Source organism: Mytilus californianus, unplaced genomic scaffold (assembly GCF_021869535.1).
Source record: "Mytilus californianus isolate M0D057914Y unplaced genomic scaffold, xbMytCali1.0.p SCAF_2, whole genome shotgun sequence".
Classification (NCBI taxonomy): domain Eukaryota; kingdom Metazoa; phylum Mollusca; class Bivalvia; order Mytilida; family Mytilidae; genus Mytilus; species Mytilus californianus.
The window spans coordinates 128641581-128654946 of NW_026262668.1; the positions used below are offsets into that span (position 1 = coordinate 128641581).

Genomic DNA, 13366 nt, shown 5'->3' on the forward strand with positions numbered 1-13366 from the left:
ACATTAAAGCTTGAAAAAAGTCATAAATTTGAAATAAAACTAAATTCCTCAAAACTTCATGAACGATTTTGGCGCATAAACGTCATACAGATGAAAACTACCAAACTGAAGATTATCATGTTAATTCTATGATTTAAATTTGGATAAAATCACAACAAAACGGCATTTTTGAGGTATGTGTTGTTTTATTATCGATTATATGGTAGTAATCAAACATTTGTTGATCCAAGCAATTTTTAATATGTCAGCTCACTCCTTAGTTATGACATGTCAACTGTTGATTTGACAGTAAATTTTAGCCAATGAAAAAAATTGTTACATAAAATATTCATTAGAATATTAAATTACTTACTACTGTGCAAATTAACGTATATCAATGTATCAAAATGTTCTAGTATAATAAATATCCTACCGTGGATAATCATCTCTGTATATGAGGGTTGGTACAAACAGAAAATATAAATATTTGGAGAAATCAGGACAAATGACCTCTTCACTTGGACTGTCATCATCTGTAATATATACATGTATCAATATAGTAACCATCTTAGGTTAAACTAGAGAGGTGATCTAGTGATTACTGATACCCCCCCCCCCCCCCCCAACAGAAACTGAGAAATCAGGACAAATGATCTCAGCACTTGGACTGTCATCATCTGTAATATTGTAATATATACATGTATCAATATAGTAACCATCTTAGGTTAAACTAGAGAGGTGATCTAGTGATTACTGATTCCCCAACCCACAGCAACTGAGATATCAGGACAAATGATCTCAGCACTTGGACTGTCATTATCTGTAATATATACATGTATCAATATAGTAACCATCTTAGGTTAAACTAGAGAGGTGATCTAATGATCACTGATACCCCCACCCACAGCAACTGAGAAATAAAACCAAATGATCTCATCACTTGGACTATCACCATCTGTAATATAAACATGTATCTAAGCTAAACATTTGGGCTTCATGTTGAAGTTCATCAATTAAGCCAAAAAAGATGTAAGAAGGTGAAAGTAAATAGTAAATGCAGCATAGCAATGGAGTTGGGAAATCAGGTTTGAATTGTAAATGAATTAATACAACCAATCTTAAAGTGTTATTACTGATACACATTTAGCTTGTAAATAGGCAAATCACATACGGTTAATTGTCTGTAAGGTCCTGACTACTAGCAAGTTGTTTAAATCACTAGTTCATTTGCCACCTGAATTACAGATGTTTATATAGTACATACTTTGTCTTGTGTGTAGAATAATCCTAGAGCTTTTATGCTGTTTGTTTTAACTTCCAAAATAGTAAAATGTTCAGAAACATAGGAAACTGATTGATTACTTAATTCAGAGGTTATGTTGGGTTGCTGTCTGTTATATCTGTTTATCGTTTATTGTTTTGTCATAAATTTGGCTGTTAGTTTTTCAATTGAATTGTTTCTCATTTGTCATGTCAGGGGCTTTTATAGCTGGCTATACTGTATGAGTTTTTCTTTCTCTTTGTTGAAGGCTGTCAATGACCTACATGCATAAATGTTTACATCCACTTCATTTGGCCTGTGTTTGATAGTTGTTTTACTGCCAATCATACCACATCTACTTATATTATATGATAGTAATTTTACTGCACATGAAAAATGCTCCTAAAGTAATCTCAGGGCTCCAAACTAATAGTTTGGGGATCCAAATATACAAAAAGTTTGAGCCTCAAAACCGATGTGCTTTGGAGAATTAACCACAATCTTTTGTGTTTACAAAGTGCCTCAAATACCCTAGCTGTTTGAAGTCTAAACCAGCAAGAGAACTACATCAAATACCCTGGTTGTTTGAAGTTTAAACCAGCACAAGAACTTCTTCAAATACCATGACTGTTTGAAGCCCCTTGATAACAGCATAAGAAATCAGGGATGTTAAAACAATGCTATTATTAAAGTAGCTCTTAGCTAATATCTATTAGCTACTATTGCCTACCTTTTTTGTTGTTAAAATTCAAAACTCTTGGTATATTTTCCCTCACAAATGAATGCATCTTCATTATCAACCTTAGCTGAAAAGTTAAAGTATGTAAAATGATTATCAACTTTATGGGATAAATCAAAACACATCTTCTTATTTACAAATAAAAATGTAAAAAAAAAATTATATGTAAAGGCAAATGTCTATAACATAAGGTATTTATAGCTTTTAATACTTTTTACTAACTTTATTTATTCTAAGTTTCCATAGTTATAACATAAGGAGCAGTCCTTTAAAAATGTCAGTGCTCTCCATTTTACTTTTTTTATATTTGTTTGGCATGGTTTTACACATCTATTGCTATATTGTCACACAATTTCATCACATTAACCACTGACAAACACCATCACATATCCAACAAATCGGTTCACCTTTCCATTTCTGCAGACAGGTGACTTTTATTTAAAAAAAAGAAAAAAACAGTAAACTAGTATCTCTTAACATGATGTATGACATACCTGTTCACATGCTATAATAACAGTTGAGGCAGGAGGTAGAGCATTTTCCACAATGTAATTTACAGGTAATACAAGAAAAGCTAACATAAATGCAATATAGAAAGACAAAACCACATAATCTATCCATTCTGAAAGAATAAAAAAAATAATCATTTTATACTTTTTTTACTTGGCTACTATAATACATAATATGCATCAACTTTCAATATGAATATTAAATTCAATCATAAAATTTACTATATAAAACAATTGATATTCTAATGGATGTATTGAACTATGAAAATCACTAATATTAGAGAGTTAGATGGCATGATATACTTTGACCTTGCTTTGCTGCAAGATTTCTTTGATACAGTAATGTTTATTATTCCATATTGGTATGATTTTAGTAGGATTTTCAATGCCAAGAACCTATTGGTTGTCTTTTGTCATATCTTAATGCTTTTTTTAACATTTAGAAAATTTAATTATGACAAAACTTTGAAACTCTGTCAAAATTTTTTTTTTTTAGACTTTAAAGCATTTACAGCTTGCCATATTTTTATAGAAATCTGTTTATTGTTGAATCCTGTGTGCTGACCTCTGTATGTCTTTAGGAATTTTATAGGAATTTTTGTGTCATTGAGTTCCTATCTCATTGATTTCACTATTATGTCAAATATAAGTTATGGTGTTATCGACCCCTTTCTAGGTCTACATGTACTTACTTGCTGGTCCTGCAGGTCTGTTATTGGCCCAGTAATAGAACATAGGATAGACAATGACTAGAGTACTCAACTGCATCATGACCCATAATTCCATCACCTTGGATTTCTTTCCTAATGCCCACTGCATCATCTCAAAGTTTAGATTTATTCTGAAAGTTTACAATATCATAAGGAAGTGCAAATTACCAATGGTCAAATATGATCAAGTCAACTCACATGTCAATTCACTCACGACAGGAACAAACATGTGTGTTGAATTTTGAGGTGAAGTTTCATTGTGATATCACATCTACCTCACATTTTGACATATTTTATAAAATACCATTGGCAATCTTTATGGTACCAACTGTGCTCCTCTTCTTGCTGATGTGTTCATTTACTCTTATGAGTCTGTCTTCAAAGAGAATGAAAGGAGCTTACATATCCTTGAACAACTTCATGTTCCACTACATATATGATATTCAAACACTGAATAATTTTGAAATTGGTGAATGTTGATTGCATCTATACTGTGACATGGTTGAAATTTTTTCAAAGAAGCTGTTAAACCAAAGGTTTAGCTTTTAATTGCTTTCAATTGGTAAATAATGTTCTACCTGCTATTCATCATCCACATGCATATACAGTCTAAAATGATATAATACTGTGGATTCATTATTATTTGTTGGATACCAATTTTTGGTGGATTTCGTTGGTATAGGTGAACCACGAAATTAAATGTTCAACGAATGACATATTTCCTATAGGCCTGTATGCAGACTTCGGCAAAACCACGAAATTAAATATCCACTAACATGTTAGTTTTCCTTAAACCACGAAAATTGGTACCCACGAAAATAAATGAATCCACAGTATAAAGGTTCAAAATTTTCAACACAATATACATTTATTTCTTACAACAATGACATGCATTTGCTACCTACAGAGGATGAAGACTATACCTACCTTCCTTCATGAACTATGTCATAGACAAATGTGTTGAGACAAAACACAATGAGTATGGCAACAAACATGTGGTAGATGGTCTTTATATGGCTTATCTCAAACAACTCTCTACAAATAAAAAAACAAATATTACAATATAGATTGATTGATTTTTCGAGCGATCAGTGCTTTCTATCCTTACAGATATATCAAAAGGAAGGTAACTGCATTTAAGAATAGAGTGTTTGAATCTAGTAGTGTTTAACACATAGTTTATTAAATATTAAATGTCATCCATTAATTCCACTCAATATGTTGTATAGATGATTTAAAATAGACTTTGATGTTATTTTTCAACTTTAAAGTGCGTATAAACTGTTAACACAGAGATATGTCTCGCCTATTTGTTATTTTGATAATGCAAATGTTGAAATTAAAATAGCAATACTTTAACATGCAAGTTATGCAAATATTCAAAGTCAATGAACCATGACTGAAGGTACAGGGCTAAACAATCTCCATGGAAATGAGATGTGCCAATGCTAATACAACTGCAAACCAAATACCATTGACTTTTCATAAGTCGTTCCTTTAAACAAACTTAAACACAAACATTAACTTGTAAACTATGTAAAAGTTTCAAAGTCAATGAACCATAATTAGGGGGTGGGGTTATATAATCTCCATGGAAATGAAACTTGCAAATGCTTTTACAACTGCATACCAAATATCATTGACCTACCACTAGTGGTTCCCCATAAACTGACCTAATCACAAACTAATACATGTAAACTAAGCAAAGTTTCAAAGTCAATAGACCTTGACTGAGGGGGCGGGGCCAAATAATCTCCATGGTAATGAGATGTGCCAATGCTAATACAACTGCATACCAAATATCATTGAACTACCACTAGTGGTTCCCCATGAACTGACCTAATCACAAACTAATACATGTAAACTAAGCAAAGTTTCAAAGTCAATAGACCTTGACTGAGGGGGCGGGGCCAAATAATCTCCATGGTAATGAAAACAACTGCATACCAAATATCATTGACCTGCCACTAGTGGTTCACCATGAGCTATACCTAATCACAAACTAATACATTGTTGACGCCACGGACGCCAGAAACAGCATACCTATGTCTCGCTTTTTGACTCTATCAAGGAGAGACAAAAATGGAAGTGAATTCAATCTGCTTCTATAGTCTACTTCTCCTCTTATTCTTTTATTGTACGGCTATTTGTTGTTTTTTTTTTATTGAAGATACTTTTTGGGTGTCATTAAAGACCTTTCTGTGCATTTTATTCATTCTAAGCACCTTAATTCTATTTTAAATAAATTGTTATCACAGAGATATGTCTTGCCTTTTTGTAATTTTGATAATGCAAATGTTGAAATTAAAATAGCAATACTTTAACATGTAAGTTATGCAAATAAGTCGATGAACCATGACTGAAGGTACATGGCTAAACAATCTCCATAGAATGAGATGTGCCAATGCTAATACAACTGCATACCAAATACCATTGACTTATTATAAGTCGTTCCCTTTAAACAAACCTAAACACAAACATTAACTTGTAAACTATGTAAAAGTTTCAAAGTCAATGAACCATGATCAGGGGTGGGGCTATATAATCTCCATTAGAACGATACTTGCAAATGCCAATAAATTTGCATACCAAATATCATTGACTTAACATTAGCAGTTGATCTAATGACAAACTAATACATGTAAACTAAGCAAAAGTTTCAAAGTAAATGGACCATGACTGAGGGGCGGGGCCAAATATTCTAAATGGAAATGGGATGTGCTAATGCTTATACAACTGAACACCAATTAACATTGGCCTACCACTAATGGTTCTCCTTGAACTGACCTAATCACAAACTAATACATGTTAACTTAGCAAAATTTTCAAAGTCTATAGACTATGACTAAGGAGGTGGAGCCAAATAATCTCCATGGAAATGAGATATGCCAATGCTTATACAACTGCATACCAAATATCATTGACCTACCACTAGTGGTTCCCCATAAATTGACCTAATCACAAACTAATACATGTAAACTATGAAAAGTTTCAAAGTCAATAGACCTTGACAGAGGGGGCGGGGCCAAATAATCTCCATGGTAATGAGATGTGCCAATGCTAATACAACTGCATACCAAATATCATAGACCTACCACTAGTGGTTCACCATGAACTAGGCCTAATCACAAACTAATACATTGTTGACGCCGCCGTCGCCACCGATGCCGGAAACAGCATACCTATGTCTAGCTTTTTGACACAAACCATGAAATAATCTTGTTTTCTGTTTTCCCCTTCTTTTTTTCTAAAAATTCATTCTGGCTACAAGTCTTTGATTAGCACTTTTAATTCATTTTTACTTCATTTGTTGTATCGCTGACCATTCTATATCGTTAGATCTAACTACAGAAGATCTTAACTTCAATTATCAAAAAGAATTTTAGAAGCTTTTAAACGAAATGTTTTTAATGTAAATTCTTTTCAAACCCAGGTAAGAAGGCAAGAAAATTGCCAGGGAATTCCTGTGTTCTAACCATTACACTACAGATTTGATATACCAACATTGTTGCTTCAGAAAACATATTTCTCTCTTTCAAATAACATTTTTTAACATTCCCTTACTTTTATCACTTACAAAAATCAATATAAAAATTACTGAATTTAGATAATACATATAACAACCAAAGTGGAAACTAACTAATCTTAATTTATTCTATATTTATTTTACCTCGGAAACATGATTTTTTTTACTAGTTTTTATTTGTTTTAAACTAGCTTTCAGTAACTGAGAGTACTCTCAGATAGGTACTTTGCACACATGTCTTTTAGTCTTTTTGTTTAGTTGTATTTTTTGTGCTATGTATCGATATGATTGAGTTAAGCCCTTTTCAACTGACTTTAACAGTTTGTTCTTATTTTGTGCTATTGCACCACTGTACCAGCTTAGTGGAGGGTTGGTTTAAAGACTATATTATACCTGCACTAACTTTACCAATCAAAAACAAAAAATTGTTTCCATAAATGTGTGTGCCTGTACTAATTCAGGAGCCTGTAATTTGGTGGTTGTTGTTTGTTGCTGTATATCATTATTGTTTTATACACAAATCAGGCCATTGGTTTTGATGTTGAATTTTTGTTTTTTGTTTTACATTTTGTCAAGTCGACCCTCTTAAAGCTTGCTATGCGGTATGGGTTTTGGTCATGGTTGAAGGTTAAAACTACCTCATTTTGTTTCAGGTGGAAAGTTGCATCATTGGTAATCATTCCACGTCTTCTTATATATATATATTTTGTATATTTAACACAAAACAAATCAAAAACCAAAAAAAATTTGTTGAAGGAAAAATTTTGAACAGAGAATAAACAAACATGTCCAGACATAGTGAAATCAAAGCAGTTGTAACGATCAGGCAGATAAACGTACATTTTAAAGTTGCTCATAAAAACTAAAGTACATTTTAAAGTTGCTCATAAAAACTAAAGTACATTTTAAAGTTGCACATAAAAACTAAAGTACATTTTAAAGTTGCTCATAAAAACTAAAGTACATTTTAAAGTTGCTCATAAAAACTAAAGTACATTTCAAAGTTACTCATAAAAACTAAAATACATTTTAAAGTTACTCATAAAAACTTAAGTACATTTTAAAGTTGCTCATAAAAAATAAAGTACATTTCAAAGTTACTCATAAAAAATAAAGTACATTTTAAAGTTACTCATAAAAAGTAAAGTACATTTTAAAGTTACTCATAAAAACTAAAGTACATTTTAAAGTTACTCATAAAAACTTACGTCAGGACTGATCTCCTTGGTAAAAAGACTTTGTCTGGAAGCTCTCCATCTTTCTTTCTGCTGTAAAATACATAAACACCAAGATAAATTGATATTATGTTATGTTTTGTGGTAAAAAAAACTGTGAAGACAGTTTGCTGTCTGGATGTCTTTTGATTATTTTTGTTGCTGGGTTTCTATCTCAATGATATGTACATGCATCTTCTTTTATTCATTGCAAATATAATCCAATTTACAAAATTAATTAATGTACAAAAAGATATGCAGTTATACTACTTTTTGTGGTGTCCTAAGTAGATATTTTGCATTATTATGCTTATGTAATAAATATTCTTCTCAAGGTCATTATCTATGCACGTTATTCTTAATGTCCTGTTATCCTTATTCCCTCATTGGAAATATCCTTTTGAAGTGATGAAGGTAGACAGACAATATCTTTATAAAATTTCAGGATGTGGTATGATTGCCAATGAGACAACTATTCACCAGACACCAAAGGATGTGGATGTAAGACTGTTCTTTTTTTTAACTGATTATCCAATAATTACAAGATTACAAATGCCCTACACATGTGTATCAAAAATACAAAATAAAAAAAATAATTTACTGAAATAACCCAAAAATCAATTTACTGAAATAACCCAATTCCTTTAAGAATCCTTTTTGAAAATAAAAATAAACAATTAAAATTAGCATAAAAGCAGTTATGCAAGAAAGATAAACAAGCAATTGCATGTGAAACAGTAGTGTGAACAACGATCAAGCTAAATACCTGCCTACAAGGTGGTAATAAAAACAAAATCACTAAAACAGCCATAGAATTTTACTATTCTCATATACTGGTCAACAAGACTGTTAACCGTGAGATGTTTTGCCTGCTTTACTGATTAAGATTGAACTTTATGTTGAAAATCTTTCAGATCAAGGTTTTCTACAGATATCACATAAACTTGATATTATCAAGATCCATTATTGAACTTTCGCTTACAGTATCTGAGAAACAGGCATAACCATAAAAACTTCATGTTGATCTAGTATCTGAAAAACTGAAATAATCACACAAGCTTAACCATGATTACTGATTTATACATGTATAATGAGGCCAAGTCAGAGAACCCTGTCTAACATGAAGACCTTGCAAGGATCTCATATACCAAATTTAGGTATCCTAAGAGATATGTGGTTGAAAAAACTATGCAGTTTTTTTAAGCAGTCACTGAACCATAAAAATGCTAAAAATGAGGACAATGAACATATGCCGGAAAGAAACTTTGTTACATAAAGCATCTATATACAAGGTATGAAGCATCCAGGTCTTCTACTTTTTGAAATATAAAGCTTTATACAAATACAAAATGTAGTTAACACTGGTGCTGCTGGATAAGCATCTCTGTGTTTTACATTTTGCCACATTCAAGTTTTCTTTATCTAAGTCAAAGCTCTTGTTACGTGTTAGTATGTCATGCTGGTTTTATTGTATTTAAACACTAGATCATGCTTGGTATGTCGGAAATCCCCAAACCTATTATAGTACACTTATGTGGATCCCTGACATTTCCTAAAACAGAAACAAATATTAATGTCATAAAAACTTGGAAAACTAGTGAATGTAATTAAGTTATAAAACATATCAGTTCATCTCACCTTAAAACAATTCAATATTAAATTACTTAACTGCCCAAATAAAGGTAACTTATATTTATAACTCTATACTTTGCTCTTATACTAGTTAGAAGAAGATCGTTAACTCTGAATATAATAACACTTTTATCCCCTAGTTTTTATTCTATATATGATATATTGTTTACAGTTTTATCTACTCTTTAGTCATCAGGGATCCACTAAGAATGTACTGTTAAGCAGATAAACAGGCCGATAATACATACTATTTATCTTTTAAGTTAGTTCGACATCTGCAATAAATAGACATTACATATACTAGCTATTCTAACAGACATTACTTGTACTAGCCATCCTAAAAGCCCTCACATATACTAGCTATCCAAACAGACGTAAAATGTACCAAGTATCCAAACAGACCTTACATGTACTAGCTATCCTAACAGACATCACATTTAATTAGTAGCTATCCTAACGGCCCAAAACCTTTTAACATAAACTCTCTTAACAGCCTTACATCATTATACACATCAACTATCATAAAAGGCTTACATCATTGTTCACATCAACTATCCTAACTGTCTCACACCATTGTTCACATCAACTATCCAAACAGGCTCTCAACATTGTTCACATCAACTTTCCAAGCAGGCTCACACCACTGTTCACATCAACTATCCAAACAGACTCACACCATTGTTCACATCAACTGTCCAAACAGACTCACACCATTGTTCACATCAACTATCCTAACAGGCTCACACCATTATTCACATCAACTGTCCAAACAGACTCACACCATTGTTCACATCAACTATCCTATTAGCCTTACATCATTATTCACATTAACTATCATAACAGCCATGTCGATCAACTATCCTAACAGACTCACACCATTGTTCACATCAACTATCCTAATAGGCTCACACCATTGTTCACATCAAATGTCCAAACAGGCTCACACCATTGTTCACATCAACTATCCAAACAGACTCACACCATTGTTCACATCAACTGTCCAAACAGTTTCACACCATTGTTCACATCAACTGTCCAAACAGACTCCCACCATTGCTCACTTCAACTATCCTATTAGCCTTACATCATTATACACATCAACTATCATAACCGGCTCACACCATTGTTCACATCAACTATCCTAACAGACTCACACCATTGTTCACATCAACTGTCCATACAGGCTCACACCATTGCTCACATCAACTATCCTTTTAGCCTTACATCATTATTCACATTAACTATCCTAACAGCCATGTCGATCAACTATCCTAACAGACTCACACCATTGTTCACATCAACTATCCTAACAGACTCACACCATTGTTCACATCAACTATCCTAATAGGCTCACACCATTGTTAACATCAACTATCCAAACAAGCTCACAACATTGTTCACATCAACTTTCCTAACAGGCTCACACCATTGTTCACATCAACTATCCTAACAGGCTCGCACCATTGTTCACATCAACTATCCTAACAGGCTCACACCATTGTTCACATCAACTATCCTAACAGGCTCACACCATTGTTCACATCAACTATCCTAACAGGCACACACACCATTGTTCACATCAACTATTCTAACAAGCCCACACCATTATTCACATTAACTATCTAAACAGCCGTGTCGATCAACTATCCTAACAGACTCACACTATTGTCAACAGCAACTATCCTAACAGGCACACACAATAATACACATCAACTATCCCACCACTCTCACACTAACATAAACATAATTCACATTAACTATCCTAAAGAGAGACAGATAAGCTGTCAGCCGTATAGCTATAGCACTAAGATGTGTATATTAAAGACTCCAGATCTGGCGTACTTGCTGCTGTTTGTATTTGATTTATTGTACTGTTTTTAGGCAAAGCCAAAAAGCAGAGAAGCCTACTTTGTTAACAATTCTGATAGATGGTAGTTAGGGGGACTAATCACTGGCAGACCTATTTGGAAAATCACCGCGATTTTTGTAAAAACTCCGGTGTTTTTTGGCTAATCTCCGCGAAACGGATAAAAATTAGAGGTTCATCGTAAATTTGCTGTATTACAGGATATTTTGCATGTTATCCGGAGATTTTCCGTGTCGGCGGGAATTAGCCGTTTGTCCGATAAAACTGTTGTGTATTGAGTCATTGATAGAATCACTGATGCGTGAGCGACGGTTATTAATAGGTCGTTGTATAATCCGTTATGCGTGAGCGACGGTTATTAATAGATCCTTGTAGTGTGGTACAAATTATGATATATAGATGTTTACAGAATTAAAAACAAAGTAACTATAATCATTTGAGATATAAGGAATTTTCAAAAATATATCATATAATGTTTCTGTAAATTTAGAGAGAAACAGATTATATATATCTGGGGATTAGATGGTTACTTTTTTAATTATATGTCAGAGGCCGCAGATCATTTAATTGCTTCTAGAACCGTTTATTGAAACAAAAATTAAATGAACGGCCAGGGGAAAGTCTTTAGTAACCTTAGTTGGTATCAGGGGTCAACTGGGTTGAGTTCAATATCGTAGCAGCTACGTAGCGGCTATGTAGTTGCTATCAATATCTATGTAGCAGCTTATCTATAGCTACACGTTCAATAGTAAAAATCTACATAGCACTACGTAGCCGCTACGATATTGAACGCAACCCTGGTAATACATAGAGTCAGACCGTCGTTGCATAATATGTATATGTATTTTACACACAATGCAGTGCATTCAAACTCGATTTCGCAAACTCGTGGGATGTCTTTTTAGACAAAAAAGTTCAATTTAAAAGATATGAAAGTTGCGTACATGTATACAAGCATAGATATAATAGCCATTATATCTATGATACAAGGAATTGTATATTTAACGTCAATGCCTGTCTTGTAAACTAATCTGTAACACTTTGAAATGTAAATAAGTTCTTTTTAAAAGATTGGACGGTTATTTCACATGAATAAAAGTTCTTCTGATCATTTTTGTTTTACAATGATTTTTGAAAGTGCGATCTTAAAACTAAGTTTGTCCGGACTTGCATGGAATATTTGCCACTGGAAGTTAAGCAACCAACAATCAATCATCTTAAAATAAAATAAATATGCCTGAGCGATAATATTCTTAAATTTTTTAATGTGAAACACAGTTTCTTCATTTATTAGAAATCACTTTTAGGTCTAATGGTAAAGTGAATATACATTCCGGGATGAGATTAATTTACTATAATTGCCAAAGAAAAAGAAATGATATTACGTTTCTTTTAATTAAATTTTAGACTGCAACAAATGTAGATCGAACATTTTTAATAATGAAATAATGCACGTCAAAAATTTCGCTCACAATAGAGATGTTAAAAATAGATTTTATCAATTGTGTCACTGCACGAGATTTTCCAACGGCGGGAAATATCATGTAGCTATAAACACAGGTGATGTTACTGACCGATTGTGGAATGTCAATTTAGGGTTAAATTTGATGTGTAATGATTGACATTATTGTGCGCGTTAGGTTGAGGCTCTAGAAGGTTCATTTCAATTGATAACCAAAATTATAAAATCAAGTTTTTTTTTCAAATCAACGTTTAAGTGTAAAATTTTGTGGGAGGGAAACTTTATTTTGTTTGTTTTTTAGGGGCACAGGGAGTTACCATAAAAATCTATAGGAACATTGAATAAAACAATTTCGAAGGTCACAACTTGTAAACTAATGAAAACAATGATAAACACTGCTGACAAGCGTAAACAGTTGTACATTACTTAGAAAAGAGAGAGAGTGAAAAAAAAAAGGACGTTGATGA

At 32.7% G+C, this 13366-nt stretch overlaps 1 protein-coding gene across 4 annotated transcripts in view; it reads right to left on the reverse strand.

Moving 5' to 3' along the window:
- LOC127730990 (sterol O-acyltransferase 1-like) overlaps positions 1 to 13366 on the reverse strand; it is a 48516-nt gene that overhangs the window by 14739 nt on the left and 20411 nt on the right. For 3 of the 4 annotated variants that reach the window (XR_007995410.1, XR_007995409.1, XM_052239694.1), the window contains exons 4-10: positions 9819 to 9845; positions 7933 to 7992; positions 4126 to 4233; positions 3181 to 3329; positions 2474 to 2601; positions 1971 to 2046; positions 413 to 512 (exon numbers count right to left, since the gene is read on the reverse strand). Coding sequence is in view for 2 of the 4 variants with exons in the window: in XM_052239694.1 (XP_052095654.1) it covers positions 413 to 512; positions 1971 to 2046; positions 2474 to 2601; positions 3181 to 3329; positions 4126 to 4233; positions 7933 to 7992; positions 9819 to 9845 (648 nt within the window). In the remaining 2 variants the exon portion in view is untranslated. The remainder of the gene's footprint in view (positions 1 to 412; positions 513 to 1970; positions 2047 to 2473; positions 2602 to 3180; positions 3330 to 4125; positions 4234 to 7932; positions 7993 to 9818; positions 9846 to 13366) is intronic. The other variant, XM_052239695.1, reaches the window with a different exon arrangement.